Source organism: Rattus norvegicus, chromosome 15, assembly GCF_021556685.1.
Source record: "Rattus norvegicus strain SHRSP/BbbUtx chromosome 15, alternate assembly SHRSP_T2T, whole genome shotgun sequence".
Classification (NCBI taxonomy): domain Eukaryota; kingdom Metazoa; phylum Chordata; class Mammalia; order Rodentia; family Muridae; genus Rattus; species Rattus norvegicus.
Genome location: NC_141548.1, coordinates 51,372,754 through 51,389,824, shown reverse-complemented (window position 1 = coordinate 51,389,824; position 17,071 = coordinate 51,372,754). Strand labels below are relative to the sequence as shown.

Sequence of the window (17,071 nt, the reverse complement as noted above, 5' to 3'; positions counted from 1 at the left end):
ATGATGGTGCATGTTGGGGAGGAATCAACAGGAAGGAGACAGTGACTCATGTGGGATTTTCAGAGAAGTCCCCATTCATGGCTGGCATATCAAAAGTAGGGCAGCATCTGCAGGCATCAGGTGAGAGCTTCCAACAGTAAGGACAAAGGTCCTGAGACAGGCTCAGTGTGTTTGAGGATTGGCATGGTTCATGTGCCTACAGCCTAGTAAGGAGGAATGGTAGGAGAAAAGGTCAGAGGTAATAGAGGTGAGGTAGGAAAAGAGCCTTCAAAGTAGGGACTTGGGATTTTTTTCTGAGTTATGCATATGTTATGTATATTAAAGGACTTTGAGCTGAGGGTGATCAGGTAGACATAATAAAACCTTGACTGACTGCTGTGGTTCAGGCAAAGCAAAGCCAAGAACAAGGGATAAAGCTCAGTGTGGGTATAGGATGGGAGGATGGACAGAAGGCGTGGCTAGAAGGATGGCCTAGAAAGGAGTGGTGGGAAGTTGGGGGTAGAAGGCAGGGTCTTAGCTTATCAGTGCCAGGGGCCCAGTGGTACAGTCATGCACACAATCAGGTGTGGCTGTCCATACAGACAGAAGTCAGATCTGGGTGTGACCAGCTTGTAGTTTTTAGGTGAGAACAGTTAAGTTGGAAGAGGAGTGTGAGTCTGGAGTTCACACCATGGATGTTGAGTGTGAGGAGATGCCGGTGCAGGCCAGCAATCGTGCCTCACTTTGAAGGCTGCCGTACCAGCCCTTGGCTGCTTCCCTCTGTGGGAGCATTTGGTCATTTCCCTAAAATGGATAATGGGTTGGATGGAGGGGTTTATACTTTCAAAACAGAGCCAGATGGACAGATCTCTGTAAGCCTTGTCTACATAGGGAGTTCCAGGCCAGCTGGAGGCGGGAACTGAGGGGCTGAAGGGATGGGATATGCAATTCGTGACATTGTGACTCCATGAAAAGAGCTAGAATGGATTTGCAGCTTCACTTTTTGAAAACCCTGATGCTAGTAATAATAGCAATAACTTTCCATAATAATGACTAATAATTTAACACACATACAATTCTCTTCAAATATACAGTCCCATTCCGATACATTTGAAGTTACTACAGTTGATAAACTTACACGAATAGAGTGGAAAGAAGAGCAGGGACTGTGGACTAAGGAGTGGGCAGGGGGAGGGGCGATGGAAACGTCTTGATGGTCACAGTGAGAACTGCTGGTGGGATGAGCTTGGAAAGAGGTTTTGCAGAGATGGGAGCAGGGTCCTAGGAGTGGAGGGTGTGGAAGGGGCACAGGCTCATTAATGAGCCTAGGGCATGGTGTGTTGGGATGTTGTCCAGAGGGACACAGAGAATAGGACAGATGTCATGGAACTGAGAGGCTGGAAAAAAAAGGATTGGGAAGGTAAAACCACTCAGTAGGGCTAGCAAGATGACTTTACACTAAGTGTGTCAACTTGAGTTTGATACTCAGAACCCACATGATGGATCAAGAGAACTGACTCCTGAGAGCTGTCCTCTGACCTCCGTGTGTGTAGAGGTCAAAGGACATATGCACACTAAAGACATGAAAAGCCAATAAACATCCAAACCCAGCACTGACAGCGCTAGTTCAGAAAGTGTCCAGGAACCAGTCCTGTTGACAGTGATATGGACGTTGGGTACTAGTGCCTGACTTGGAATCTGCCTTATTCTATCCTCTGCTCTCAGCATCTAGCTTTTCACTGAAGCTAAGGGGAGGTGTGGCCCTGTCCCTTGTTTAGCAGGAAAGCCCACTAGCTGAGTGTCCAACCACACACACCTCACAGGTCACAACAAACCTGACCCTGGAACCTTGCGGGGACTCTGATGGCACAGAGGACTTGGGGATTTCTCTGGATATTTCCAAGCAAGTACTTTCCCTTATAGGGAAAGCCTCTGCCTTTTAAAAATTCATTGTCTTGGGGGCTGGAGAGATAGCTCAGCAGTTAAGAGATTCACAGGACCTGCATGGGTTGGCTCACAACCACCTGTGATTCTACCTTGAGGGACTTGTGCCTTCGTCTGGCCTCTGCAGGCAGCTTACAAACATGTGATGCATGCATATGTACTGAGACACACACAGATACACATAAACTAAAGTTAGTTTTTATATATTATCTCTCTGTGTAGTCCTGCCTGTCCCAGAACTCAATATGTAGACCAGGCTGACCTCATACTCACAGAGATCCTCCTGCCTCTGCCTCTCCAGTTCTGGGAGTAAAGACATGTGCTACCATGCCCATCTCTAAAGTAAAATCTTTTTTAAAAAGTTCTTGGCCTTGGTTATGGAGCCTTGAGACTTACCGAAGGGCTGTGGGCATTGTCAGGTTGATAATGTGATTCTTTCTGTCTCCAGGGAATACCGTGGGGTCAGAGGCTATCACATGAGCTGGCTGACACTGAAGTTGTGTGGCTGACCCTAGGATTTAGAGGAAATACAGGGCTGATTCAAAGCCAGGCCCTTGGGCTGGGGTTTACATTTTTTTCTGTACAGTCTTCATACTTATGTAATCTCATTCACATGCTTCATAAGGACAGATATGTATGTTAAACCCATTTCCCCAGAGGGACTGTGACCTGACATTAGTTCCCTGTAGACACCATGCTCCTTCTGGGAATCAGAGCCCAATGAGTTTGTATGATTGGTGTCTCAACTTCTGTTCTGGCCTTTCCTTCCCATCTCAGACCCGCCCCCCCCACTCCACACACCCTCACACCATTCTGGGCCCTTCCTGGCCCTGCCCTCTTCCTAAGGACATCACTATTTATATTGACTGTGAGGAAGCAAGACTGGTTATTTAAGTCAGCACAGTAGCCCTCTACTCAGGTGGGGAGTGCAAGGCAGTGGAAGCCCTGAGCCCTTGTGGATGTTTGGTAGTGGGAATAGTGGACAGGTGTTTTTAGTTAGTCTGGTGAGGGCCATGTGGGAACAATGCTGGCCATGGCTGGTGATGGTTAACTTTCCCACCAGCTAGGCAGTGGGCATGTGCCTGACCCCAGGGGCAGGAAGAGTGGGAGCCATGTAACCTTCTCTCCTCACCCCTCATTTCTTCCCCTAGATTATTCTGAACTTCACATCTATGGACCTGTACCGTAGCCGCCTGTGCTGGTATGACTATGTGGAGGTGCGGGATGGCTTCTGGAGAAAGGCGCCCCTCCGAGGTAAAGGGCATTGGCTCCTGAGCTCCCTCAGTCCCCTGGTTCTTTGTTGGAACATGCTGGGACCCAATACTCTAGGTGGGGTGACATCCTGATATGAGACCTACAAGCTCTGATATAGTTTGTCCCAGTAGTCCCAACACTAGCTAGTGCTGTGACAGTGGGCGAGTCCTGTGTGTGACACACTCAGGTCTTAGTGCCAGCTCTGGGGCTACCCTCCAGAGCTGTTCTTTCACTATGAGGATTTGGGAGTCAAAGGAGTATACAAACGTGCCTGGCAGGCTGCTCTTCGCATCCCGTAGTTCCAGGCTCACACCCTCACTGGGCTTTCCTTGATCTATAAGGTCTAATTTTGGGGTGTCCATGATATGGCCTGGCTTTTAACCTGCTATAGACCCTTTTTAACCCTTAACTCACCTTAATAACTATAGGCCTGGAACATTGGCCTGGCACTGTTTGTACATGGCATTTGTCACTAATTGTGTGTGTGTTTGCACGTCTGTGTACATGTGCGTGCATACACACATATGAAGTGAGTGGGATAAAGATCGCTCAAAGCCACGGGACAATGCAAGGCAGAGTAGTGTTGTACTTCTAATTCTGGGGAGGCCAAAGGTAGAAGGATCCTGAGCTAGAGGATAGCCTGGGCTATATAGCAAGGTCCTATCTTAACCACAACACAATCTAAAGCACCATTGGATATAGAGGCAGGTCAGTGGACACAGAATTAGAGCAAAGGGGACATCTGCATCAAGCTTGAGGTGTTGTGCGACATTGTTCATTGTGTTGTCTGTAGCCGGAAGTGATTCGGGCTGCCTACCCCCTCAGCACCTTTGTCCCTCATCTGGGGGAAGCAGCCACATGCTTTCGGTTGATTACTCCCCACTTCTGCTTCTGACATTCTAGTGGACCTGTTAGTCACCCAGAGCGACTGGCATTGAATCTCCTCTGCAATGTGTTAGGTCTCTGAGATTACGATTTCGTTCTCATAACTGACATCCCTAGGCCAGCACCCACCTTCTGTCCCTTGCTTGAAATATGAGAGAACACTCTGTCTTTCAGGAGCACACAAGTCATCCCCAATCAACTCTTGACTGCAAAGAATTTTACAGATGGCCAGCCTCAACCTTTGTGTTGATTCTTAATGAGTTTTACTTGAGCAGAATTGCTTTCTGGCCCTGTCCTCAGATTCTGGAGTTTGGGGTTCCAAAAAGCATTCCCTGAATTTGACCCAGTGTTGGCATGCTCGGAAGAGCAGGCTATGACATTATATGTAGAGAAAACTGTCTATTTGTTGGTATCAGGTATTTGTTGGTATCAGGAATTGCTTTCACACTATTTCTCTCTTGTTGCTTCTTTACATGGAGATCTCATATAGATCAGTAGTGATAGTAGCTTCACTTTAGAAAGGTCAGGAATGCTGGGCAGTGGTGGCAAATGCCTTTAATCCCAGCACTCAGGAGTAAGGCAGGTCTCCATGAGTTCGAGACCAGCCTGGACTACAGACTGAGTTCCAAGACAGCCAGGGCTACACATAGAAACTCTGTCTTGAAAAACCAAAACAAACAAACAAAAAAACAAAAAATAGGTCAATAAAACTTTAATCCAGGACTTTGGAGGCTGAGACCAAAAGTTCAAGGCTAGGGTCTGGACAGTAGCTCATCTGGTAGAGTACCTGCCAAACATGCACAAAGTCATGCTTCAGTTCACTCACTTGGGCCTATAATCTCAGCACTGGGGAGGCTGAGGCCTTGAACTTTTGATTCAAGGCTAGCCTGGCCTAAATAGTGAGACCTCGTTCAATTCCCAGCAACCACATGGTGGCTCACAATCATCTGTGACGGGATCCGATGCCCTCTTCTGGTGAGTCTGGAGACAGCCACAGTGTACTCACATACATAAGATAAATACACAATTAAAAAAAAAAAAAAAAAAAAAAGACAAACAACAAGGGTTTCCAAAACACAAACCCCTCAAAATATCAACGATGAAAAGCAAGTCAGTAAAACACCCATGTTCTGCAGCTCCTGCCCTGTCTCAAGGGGTTTCTGGTTCTTGTGGTGATCATAAGAATAGGCACAGTAGGGGCTGCAGACTGGAGCACCGAGCCTCCCAGAAAGTTGGGGCTTACATGAGGAGACCTGGGACTCAAGCGTCATCTGTCTTCATTGTCTGCAGGCCGGTTCTGTGGGGGGAAACTCCCCGAGCCCATTGTCTCCACCGACAGCCGCCTCTGGGTGGAATTCCGAAGCAGCAGCAATTGGGTTGGAAAGGGCTTCTTTGCTGTCTACGAAGGTACTGAGGGAGAGGAAGGGGGCCCTGGGACATTCCAGAACCACTCCCTCCTGTTGGTTCTCCAGCAGGGTTAGCGGGTGGGAAACGGGGATGGGGTATGCTGGAAGAGTGGGGAAGGGGCACTTAGGCAGGGCCTGGCCTGCTGACCACCATTATCCCGTGCTCCATCTCACTACCACCCCATCCTGGGTTCCCATAGCCATTTGCGGTGGTGACGTGAAAAAGGATAACGGTCACATCCAGTCACCCAATTACCCCGACGATTACCGGCCCAGCAAAGTCTGCATCTGGCGGATCCAGGTGTCTGAGGGTTTCCACGTGGGCCTCACGTTCCAGTCCTTTGAGGTAGCCTGGCACAGACCCTTCGAATCCACCCTACAATGCTTATGTTGGTTTCCAGGACAGTCTGCTTTCCTGAAGGCTCTGGGGATGGGGATCCTGGAAAGCAGAACTCCTTTCCCTGATAGAGCCCCTGCCTCCTAGATCGAGCGTCACGACAGTTGTGCCTACGACTACCTGGAGGTCCGAGATGGGCACAGTGAGAGCAGCAACCTCATTGGGCGATATTGTGGGTATGAGAAGCCTGATGACATCAAAAGCACATCTAGTCGGCTCTGGCTCAAGTTCGTCTCCGATGGGTCCATTAACAAAGCTGGCTTTGCAGTCAACTTTTTCAAAGGTACTTCCTCTCCTGTCCCACATTCTCCTTCTGTGGATGCTCAGTGCCTTGTCTCGTTATTCTTCATTCATTCCATGTGAAGACTCCATGACAGAGATGCAGGTACATGGATACTGTTAAAACACTGTGGATAAATACTACCAAAGGTCAAAGTTCATCCCCGTGAGGAGTGGGACTTGTGGAGGGAATGATCAAGACAGAGGGAGGATGTTTTTAAACTTATGTGGTCTAGGACACACTATTTCCCCAAGCCACAATTCTTCACCTATACAGTGGGTATAACAGCTGCCCCATACTTGGTGTCATGAAGTGAATAAAGGAGAAACGAGAGGGTGGTACTTTGGCGGGACTAGTACATAGGAGGTGTTGGTAGCTGCCAGTTAGCCTGAAAGCTCAGAAGAAGGTTCTGTAGAATTTCCTTGTGGGTTCTCAGCAGCCACGGGAATATGGGAATACAGGAATAAGGGCTAAACAGGCAAGTGAGGCTTTTAGTTCACTCCTCCCTGCAACATGGGGAGAGAGGTCATAGGAACCCTGAACCTCTGGGCTTGAACCTCAAGCTCAGTGCAGGAGGAAGGAGCAAAGTCCAGCCTGTGGTTGGTGACACCCCTTTCTTTCTTTCTCACAGAGGTAGATGAGTGTTCAAGGCCCAACCGCGGGGGCTGTGAGCAGCGGTGCCTAAACACCCTGGGCAGCTACAAGTGCAGCTGTGACCCCGGCTATGAGCTGGCCCCAGACAAGCGTCGGTGTGAAGGTGAGTGTCCCACTATCCCAGGACTATTGGGCTCTTTCCTGTGTCCTCAGTCAATCATATCGGGACAGGCTGGAAAAGTTCTCTAGTGCCATTCCCAGTCACGAAGGAGAAAGGTGTCCTATATGTCAGCCCCCAGAACATTGTCAGAGTGTGATACACACTGGCATTAGGGGCATTTACTCTGACTCCTTTGTTAATACTGATCTTAATCTGGTGATTGATGTCACCATCTTCCAAAGGGTCATGATCCACCGTTCAGATGCCACTGTTTGCAGAGAGTCTAAGCCTGTATGCTATGCTAGTGTATGCTTCAGGATAGCAGTTCCAGATCAGGCTGGTCTTACTGCCTTTGACCAATGCCTCTGGCTGCCTCCCAGGACTGCCCATTTATACATTCACCAGGCCCCTCTGTGTCCCCTCCCAGCAGATTCCTGGCCCATCTTCCAGAAGAGGTAGTAGAAATGACCATGTATGCAGCCCCTTTTGATCTTAGAATCTGGGCTCCCAGGCCTCCGACTTGTGGGCCCATAGACTCCCATCTCCCCCTGACTGCTGCTCAGCCTCACGTCCCTTTCTGGTGGATGATGCTACCTCGCTTGTCCCTCCAGCTGCCTGCGGTGGATTCCTCACCAAGCTCAATGGCTCCATCACCAGCCCCGGTTGGCCCAAAGAGTACCCTCCCAACAAAAACTGCATCTGGCAGTTGGTGGCCCCCACCCAGTACCGTATCTCCCTGCAATTTGACTTCTTCGAGACTGAGGGCAATGATGTAAGTGCCTCTGAAGCCAAGGTGGGTAGGAAGGTGTGGGGTGTAGGAGCTTGGCTCAGTGCCTGCCTTCCACCATTGGGAGAATTAGATACTAGGCTCGGAGAACAGAGACTTTCCAGTACATGGAAGCTTGGAGGGTGTGCAGGGCCATGAAGGAGCTTCTGCAGATGAGGATGGGCATTGGTTGGAAGCCTGTGGAATGAGGAAGGGCTTGGGGCCAGCTGCCCTGGGGCTCTGTGATGCAGTTTTGTTGGGAGAACAGACGCTGAGCCTGACAGTTTCCCAGTGAGTGAGTAGTCATGAGAGAGGCTTCCTGGAGGCAGCATCCAGAGCTGGGCTCTCTGGCAGGTGTGCAAGTATGATTTCGTGGAGGTGCGCAGCGGACTCACAGCCGACTCTAAACTACATGGCAAGTTCTGTGGCTCCGAGAAACCAGAGGTCATCACTTCCCAGTACAACAACATGCGTGTGGAGTTCAAGTCTGACAATACTGTGTCCAAAAAGGGCTTCAAGGCCCACTTCTTCTCAGGTAACCCTGGGTCCCTTGCTCTAGCCCTGCCTCCGACAGATGGAGCCCTCTTGCCTTCCCTGGTCTCCTAAGCCCCCTATCTCCCCAACTTATTATCCTCCATCAGTACAGCCCCTGGGGCACCTGAATATCTTTATTGGGAAGCCCTGAAAACCTTAGTTATGCTGGGCCTAGGGAGGGGCAGAGCATTTAAGGGCAGAAATGAGGAGGCTGGCAAGCCAAGGCCTGAAAGGGGAGGCCCTAGGACAGGGGTTCAGTTGCCTGAGAACACGGAATGGAGTAGAAGGAGGTGTCGTGGACTGTGTGGGGTAGTCCATCTTGCAGCAGCTGCAATTCTAATCAGGCCCCGCCCACCCAGCCCACTGGGTTCATGCCAGGCCTTCCCACAAGAGAAGTCCTCTCTGCCCTTTAGTAACAAAACTACCCGTTCCCCTGCCCGTGGAAGGCCTGGCTTCATCCACCCTTAAGCTTTATTTGGCCCTTTTGCAGCCCCTCTCTGTGTGGTCCAAACCCAGCCGTCCCAAGCTGGACCTCTGGGGTCCTGGGAGACCTCTCCCCTGTTCTAGGAATCCCTAAGTCTTTGGCCCTCAGGTCAGTGTGAGGAAAGGAGCAAAAGGGCCCAGACCCAGCAGTGAATGGTAGGAACACTCTACGGTGGGGTGTGGACAGAACAGGAAGCCAGTGGGCAGGCTGGAGGAGCAGGTGGCTTGTGGAAGGGTGGGTTAGGGACCTTCAGCCTGACTTTTCCTGGTGGGGTGGACATAGGGTGGGCAGGCCCAGGAAGCCCATGACTTCATCCACGCTGCCTCCCTTCTCCCCTCCTTACCCAGGGTCCCGCATCCTTCAGCCCCCTATGTGGCTGCCCTGCACCCTTGCCTGTCCCACCTGGATGCCATGCACCTGTCCCCGTGCACTGGTTCCCTGCTTGGCACTGCCAGCTCTCCTGCTCTGCTTAACATGCTCTGTTGAGCTATTGCCCCCAGTCCCCTGCCCCATTGCTTGCTGAGACCTTCTCCATGTAACACCAAGCCTGCCCATCCTTTCCTAGGCCCACTTAGACAAAAAAAAAAATGCTTTCCAGAGGGCTGAGGGCATAGAATATCTGCCAGGCTGGGCTTCTCATAGAAACCATTACCTGCTTACTCTTGTCTGTCTCTGCCCTTCTGCTACTCCAGTCTTGGAGAGGATGTGGGGGTACCCATGTTTGTTTGGAGTCACTGCCCTGTCTCCCCACCCTTTACATAGCACTCAACACTGTACGAGATATGTACACGCATGTACACGTGCTCACACCATATGTATACACACATGCATGCATATATATGCATTGCCCCTTGCACAAGAAACCTGCAGAGGACCCTCATCAATGGGCATCAGAGTTCAGCCTCAGGGCCTGGGGCATGTGACTCTGACCCCCAGGAGGGGGCTGTGTGGACTTTTGGGACACCCATCGAGGAGACCCTAAGACAAGAAGGAGAAGCAGAGCCTGAAGACCTTCAGTCTGACCCCAGCACCTCCGGGGCATTTGGGCACTGTAGGGTGAGTGCCATCTCCTTGTTGGGGTCTGTGCCACCTCCCTTGCCCTGATCCCCTGCAATGTCTTCTTCAGTCACAGAATGGACCGTCCACATTTCCGGGTGTGCCAGAGTCCCCTCCTAGATGTGCAGGCAGCCATTCACAGAACTGACATCCCCACACATTACTTCAGTCTTTCACGTACCCATCCACTCATTGGCTTAACAGTTTTCTTTTACCCCACCTGTGTCCCAAGCACTGGACTAGGTATTTGGGGAGCATATATGAAGAAGGCATGAGGGTCCAAATATGCTTGGGAAGCCATGGCTTACTTTGTGAGCTGAGCTCCCTGGACTTCTATCAGAGTCCCAGGAGAGGCACCCCACACACCTCAGGGTATGTCTCACAGACAGGCATAATGTTAACTCCCATGGTCAGGCTCTGATAGCCAGAGAAAGAAGTTTTGGGAAGGGAATTGACAACTCTACCTCTTAGACACACGCTCCTGTGGACTCTTGATGGGTCTAGCCCACCTGAGCATGAGAAATAGGGCCTTCTAGGAGTCAGTGCTGCAGTCCCCAGGCTCCAGTCCTTAGGCTAGATTAGGAACAGTGTCCACTTCCCACAAACCTGCGTGGACAGTGGAATGCCTGCAGCCGTCTTTCCACTTTGTGGCTCATCTCTGGAATTCTGGGTGTAATTGGGATCTACACACTTGTCCTGAGTGCCTGCTTCTGTGCCAGGCAATGGACTTAGAACAATGGTGTGGCACACAAGCCTGTAACTGTGTGCTTGTGTATGTGCTTGTGTGTGTGTGTGTGTGTGTGTGTGTGTGTGATGCCTGACCTGTGTACATGTCTATCGGTGTTTCAACGTTTGTACAACAGTTCTTTTATGCACAGGGCTGTGTTTATGGTTGTGTTCCTGGGTGTGTATGTCTGTGTCTCACAAACTCTGTAGGCAGCTGTCTGAAGGAGGGTGAGCAGAGCTTTTACATAGCCCTTCCCACCACTCCCCTCTCCCAGCGACTCTGAGCTTCTCTTCCCCCATGTGCACTCCTCGGAAGTGTGCCATCCCTCCAGCCCTTCTCCTTGCCACAGGCTCAGTCTTGTTCCTTGTTGCTGTGCCTCCTGCTAACCCAGCTGTAGTGACATGGCCGTCCTGCATGTGGGTCTGCCTGCCCCTCCGCCCCACTCTTCTCTGTCCACCTGTCTGGAGACCCTGGGTCTAGTTTTTATTGATTGCCCTCCCTGGTTCCTGCCCTCCCTCCACCCCCTTCATCCCCTCCACCCCCACTCCTTTGTCCCTTTTCTCCTTCTCTCTCTCTCATTTCAGAAAAGAGGCCAGCTCTGCAGCCCCCTCGGGGACGCCCCCATCAGCTCAAATTCCGAGTGCAGAAAAGAAACCGGACCCCCCAATGAGGCCTGCCAGGCCCCCAGACCCTTCATTACTCAGGAAGCTCACCTCGGACGGAGTGGGCTGGGGGCTTTGGAGCCCCACCTACTCCCTGCCTCCACTCTGCCATTCCGGCCGCCTCCTTAGGCTGGACAGAACTGGTGCTCTCCTCTCCCCCCGCCCCCTCCCATTTTGATGGTGTCTGTGACATTTCCTGTTGTGAAGTAAAAGAGGGACCCCTGCGTCCTGCTCCTTTCTCTTGCAGTCTGCTTGTCCCTGTGTCTGTTTTTCCACTTGTCCGTCTGTCCAGTAAGCAGGTAATGGTAGAGGTCCCCATGCTGGTCAGCTCCAGACCCCAGCCCTCCCTCCACCCACTTCTGCCCACCTCTAACTTCTCTGCCCAGAAAGGAGGCCCACCCAGTTGGCCCCACTGGTGCAGTGACCAGAGCGCCATCATCACCCTGACCTTCCACTCTGTACCCAGTCCCCCTGCGAGAGCACTCCCTCCCACAGGAGGAATCCCCGCCAGGCCTCCCATGTCCCCTGGGGTGAGCAGACCTCAGCCCACATAGACCCATTGCTCTTGTTTGTGTCTACAGACAAGGATGAATGTTCCAAGGACAATGGTGGCTGCCAGCAAGACTGCGTGAACACATTTGGCAGCTACGAGTGTCAGTGTCGCAGCGGCTTTGTCCTTCACGACAACAAACATGACTGTAAGGAAGGTAAGACCTGCATAGAGGGCGAGGAGGATGGAGAGGGTGACCACAGCTGGCCAGGCGCCTCACAGTGTCCAGAGATGACCCCCATGCAGATGTCTCCATCCGGAGCGAAGGAACCTGGTACCTCCTGTGTGGCGCTCCGACCACCCTTCACTGTGGTACCCAGGTCACATGCACAGGTGCTCTCCCCTTGTCCACATCAGGAGAAGAGTCCACAGGTGCTGAAGGTCCTTTTCTATGCTCTTAAAGCCTGAGTCTAGGCTGGGTGTGGAGCAAGCCTTTAATCCTAGCACTCGGGTAGATGGATCTCTGTAAGTTCGAGGCCAACCTGGTCTACAGAGTCAGTCCCAGGATACCTAGGGCTATACAGAGAAACCCTATCTTGAAATCCTCTCCCGCCAAACAAAAAACAAAAAGCAAAACAAAAATCCCTGAATCCAAGATTTTCTGTTTGTTATGGTCATAATTTAGCAGCTGAGAATACTGATTCTGAAGCTAGGTGGCCTGGCCTGGATCTGTCACTTGGGTAATGTGTGCCCTCGAGTGGCCGGCTTATTCACCGTGTAGCTGTGGAAGATGGAGGTAGGTCAGAAGTTTTGGAGCAGTTCCAGTCACACAGCTAAGTGTATGGCCGTCGCGCTGGGACTCCAAGCAGGGCTGCCACTCTCAGTCCTGAATATACATGATAGGCACTCAACCTGGCTATTCAAATCCAGAATGTCCTAAAAATCTGAAGCTGTTTGAACTGTCTGTATCATGATGCTGCAAGTAGGAAATTCTACCCCTGACCTTATGTGATTGGTTGTAATCAAATCACAGGCGCACTAAAAATACTATGGAAAATACCTTCAGGGACTGGCAAGATGGCTCAGCCTGAGTTCATCCCTACAAACCTGCATAAATGTGGAAGCCAACTCTACAGAGCTGTCCTCTGGCTTCCACATGATGATGATGATGATGATGATGATGATTTTTTTTTTAAGGATTCTTTTATTTTTAATTAGGGGAGGGGGCATGTGTGTGCACATGAGTGCAGTTACCAGTGGAGGCCAGAAGAGGGCATTGGATTCTCCTGAGGCTGGGACCGTGATGTGGGTCCTGGGAGCTGAACTTTGACCCTCTGAAAGAGCAGTATGTGTTCTAAACCACTGAGCCATCTCTTCAGCCCCAAGTTTTACAATTTAAGAAATGGTCTTTGGGCCATGTTTGTAGGGTATATATGAAGCGTGATTGAATTTAGTTGCGGTTGAGTTCCATCCTTATAGCTGATTACCTACTCTTCTCTCGTACAAACGCTCCTGGTCCCAAGCATTTTGTGTAAGGTATACTCAGACTGTTAAAAGGCATCTACCCTCACAACACACAAAGCACCCAGTGCCTCTTCGGACAGGATACAACAGTGTTCTGACTCCTAAATTCTGTGCCCTGTACCGGCTTGAGCAAGTGCAATCCCAACAGCCTAACACTGCCTCTACCACTGAACGTGTGGCTTGAGGGTGAGTCATTTAACCCCTTGGAGCTTGTTCCTTCATTCATTGCACGATAAACAGTAAGACCCTGCCCTTCCAAGGGCGGAACTGTATTGCTATCATTATTCTGCTCAGAGATAGTCCCTAACAAATGGCTCTTAGCTGTCATTGAGTGAACAGCCCAGGTGAAAATAAAGATGCTTCTGAGCAGAGTTCAGAGGACGGAAGCACCCCCTGGAGAAGCTGTGTGACGTTGAGAGCTTCCACCGGGCGCCGAGGGTGCCTGGGTACTGAACTTCTGACTCCCTGAGCACCTGCTGCCCTCAGCTAGCTGAACCCAGTCCTCTGCTTTTCCAAACCACATTCTCCAACAGTTTAGATAGAAAGGGATGGAGCTTGCTCCTCAGTTCACCTTCTGGCACACCTAGAAACACTCCCAATTCCTCCCTTGGAGGTGGGCTAATGCCAGATCAGGCCTCATGCTTGGCTCCCATGGAGAAATTGATTCTGCTGAAGGTTCTTTTGGGGAATGTGCGCAGAAATGGCACCCAGCCTGAGAAGAGATATAAGCATATATGGGAAGCAGAGCAGGAATGCTGGCGTGGAGGTAGGGTGGGCAGAGGGGCCACCAGAAGCTGCAGGTGAGTGATGGGGACAGCTCCCACACAACAACAAAGAGGCAGGTTCTACACACACACACACACACACACACACACACAGAGAGAGAGAGAGAGAAAGAGAGAGAGAGAGAGAGAGAGAAAGAGAAAGAGAAAGAGAAAGAGAGAGAGTGTGTGTTGAGGACTCAAGAGTTAGATGAACCTTGACCCTGGCTGGTCTCAGTGTGTAGCCTGTGTCTACCTGTCTCTTTTCCCTTGACAGCTCCACCACGCAGTAACTGGTTGCCTTCTGTATTAGCAACCTTTTATCACCCAAAAAACTATCTGAAGAAAACAACGTAAAGAGGGGAACTTGTATCTTGGTTCGGGAAGGGTTTGGTCCATAGTTCTTAGGTTCCATCACTTTGGACTTCAGGCAAAGCCAAAATCATGGCAGGTAGTTCATGCTGGAGCAAGGAGCAAAGCTGCTTAACTTATGGTGACCCAGAAGGGTGTGGGGGAGCAGAGAGACAGAAAGAGGCAGCAGTGACCAGGACCAAGGTATGGACCATTCAAGAACACATCCTTAGAGGGGCATTCTTCCTCCAGGCCTTCTACATGACTTCTGTATAACTCAACAGTCTGTTCAGTTATAAACCCTCCAGTGGAGTAAGCCGTTGATGAGATCAGATACCTCATGATCCAGTGACAGTACAAGAGGCATATTGCTGCCCTGGGGACAAAAATCTTTATCTCTTGAGTGTATAGGGGACATTTTAGATCTAAATCACACACTGGTCTTTTGCTTTGTTTTGGGATGGGGTCTCACACCATAGTCTAGGCTAGCCTTCACCTGACTTTGCAGCCAGCAGTAGCATCAGCTTTTTTTTTTTTTTTTCCGGAGCTGGGGACCGAACCCAGGGCCTTGCGCTTCCTAGGCAAGCGCTCTAACACTGAGCTAAATCCCCAACCAGCATCAGCTTTTAAATGTGCATTTGGGAGGCCATGTTTTGTGTGAAATTCGAGTTGCTATAAATAGAGGAGGTGTAGGTGATGATGGTGTGGTGGTGACCAGATACCTGGGAGACCAGCTGGGAAAAAGGAGCAAGAGACATGGGAGACTGACTTCAGGAGCTCACGGGCTCCAGAACTGGGAGAAGGTGGTCCTCTTTGTGTGTTTCCTGGCTACTGGCAGCAATGAACCCCAGCTTCCAAAAGGGCGGTCCATTTCCACAGGGAGGCATTACATTTTCTCAGAGGCACCAGGAAGGAGAGTCAAGAAGAGCTCCTATCTGAGGGCCTCGTTTCTTCAAGCATCAGGAGGGTGACTGGTCTGCTGCTGGGAGGGACAGTAGATTGAGCGGGTTGGAGGACTGGGACAGTTGCTGGTAGATGGGTTTGGTAAGGGACAAATGTAATGAGGATCTAATGATCTGGAGGCCCTGGAGAGGCAGGACGCCACAAATGTTCTTTCTATCTTTCTAGTTGTTTATTTATTTTGTATGTGTATGTGTATGTGTTCGTGTGTGTGTGTGTGTGTGTGTGTGTGTGTGTGTGTGTGTGTGTGTGTAGGATTTGCATGTGAATGACACAGGTTGACATTAGGAGTCTCCCTCAATTACTCTTCACTATATTTTTTGAGATAGAGTCTTTCACTGAGCCTGGGGCCCAGTGATTTGGCTGGACTCGATAGCTCCAGGGATCCTCCCGTCCCTGCCTCACTGGTGCTGAGATTTTAGTTGTGTGGTATCACATCTGGCTTTTATGTGTGTGCTGGGGGTTGACCTCTGGCATTCGTTTTTGTCTGGTGAGCACTTGTTTGTTTGTTTTTAGCTTTCTGAGACAGAGTTTCTCTGTGTGGCTGTGGCTGTCCTGGAATTCTCTCTGTAAACTGGGCTTGGCCTTGAACTCAGAGATCCACTTGCTTCTGCCTCCCGAGTGCTGGAATCAAAGGTGTGTGCCACCAATGCCTGGCTCATAAGCACTTTTTTGACTTTTCCATCTCTCTAGAATCCTCCTCTTGTTTATTTGTGCATTTGCTTTGATTGGAGATTGAACTTAGGGCCTTACACATCTTGGGCGAGTGTTCTGCCTCTGAGCTCCATTCTCCTTTTGTTCTTTATTTTGAAGGAAAGTCTTGCTGAATTGCCTGATCTGGTCTTTAACTTACTCTACAGCTGAACCTGTGGTCCTTCTGCCTTGGCCTCCCTTGTAGCCGGAATTATGGCACATGTCACCAGGTCCAGCTGAATGGGGTTTCTAGTCTGTCAGCATTCTGGTGACCAGCCATGTCATCTGGCTGCTGAGGACAGCCAACTGGTCTATACTATGGTGGAAGACAGACTTCTAGGTGATGGGTCCATGACCTGAATTCAAGCGACCTCCATCTGAAAACACAGTTAGTCCCCCAATCATCTGTATTAATGTTGCACAGATTTTTTTTTCTTGTCATTATTCCTCAAACAGTGCTGTGTGTTGCTGGATGTGGTGGTACACATCTGTAACCTCAGGGCTCAGGAGCCAAAGGGATTATGAATTCAAGCCTTATGTGGGCTATGTAGAAAGACCCTATCTAAACAAACAAATGAAAAAAATCCATTTACATTATGTTAAATATGATCTAAGGACCTCCAACATTTAAAGTGCACAGGGTGGGTGGCGGATGTAGCTCGAAGTTCTTCCCCAGCATGTACAGTGCCCTGGGTTTGCTTACCAGAGCCATATAGACTGGCCACGAGAGCCACATGCTGATAATCCCAGCAGGTAGGGGATGGAGGCAGGGGCTTAGATGTTCAAGAACATTTGAAGCTATGTGAGACCTGTGGGGTCGGGAGAGGGAGGACGAGAGAGAGGGAGGGAAAGAGAAAGCAATTATAGTAAGGTAAGCGTGGGGGTCTCTGCAACTATTACACCATTTTATAGAGACTTGAGCATTATGAATTTTGATAGTTGGGAGAAGTTCTAGATCAAATCCCTTGTGGATACTTAGGGACCTCTAAGCATTGGGAAAAAATGCAAGAGGGTAATACATGCTGGGAAAACCCAGAGTGAGGTTGTAAGGGGAAACGAGAACCTGAAGAACTGAGGAGAGGCCATGATTGGTGGTGGCACTTGCCTGTTGCTGTCACCTGTGATGGAAATGAGAGTGGAGTTTGGGGATGACTGAGTCAGGTG

The 17,071-nt window shown here is 50.2% G+C and overlaps 1 protein-coding gene across 13 annotated transcripts in view; it reads left to right on the top strand.

Moving 5' to 3' along the window:
* Nucleotides 1-17,071, top strand: part of Bmp1 (bone morphogenetic protein 1) — a 44,256-nt gene that overhangs the window by 21,339 nt on the left and 5,846 nt on the right. For 5 of the 13 annotated variants that reach the window (XR_015638186.1, XR_015638179.1, XR_015638178.1 and 2 more), the window contains 8 exons: nt 3,075-3,177; nt 5,353-5,469; nt 5,669-5,814; nt 5,953-6,148; nt 6,777-6,902; nt 7,511-7,671; nt 8,020-8,200; nt 11,051-11,835. Coding sequence is in view for 3 of the 13 variants with exons in the window: in NM_031323.1 (NP_112613.1) it covers nt 3,075-3,177; nt 5,353-5,469; nt 5,669-5,814; nt 5,953-6,148; nt 6,777-6,902; nt 7,511-7,671; nt 8,020-8,200; nt 11,710-11,835 (1,156 nt within the window). In the remaining 10 variants the exon portion in view is untranslated. Of the gene's footprint in view, nt 1-3,074; nt 3,178-5,352; nt 5,470-5,668; nt 5,815-5,952; nt 6,149-6,776; nt 6,903-7,510; nt 7,672-8,019; nt 8,201-9,619; nt 9,740-11,050; nt 11,836-17,071 lie in introns of all 13 variants that reach the window. The other 8 variants (XR_015638177.1, XR_015638182.1, NM_031323.1 and 5 more) reach the window with 2 other exon arrangements.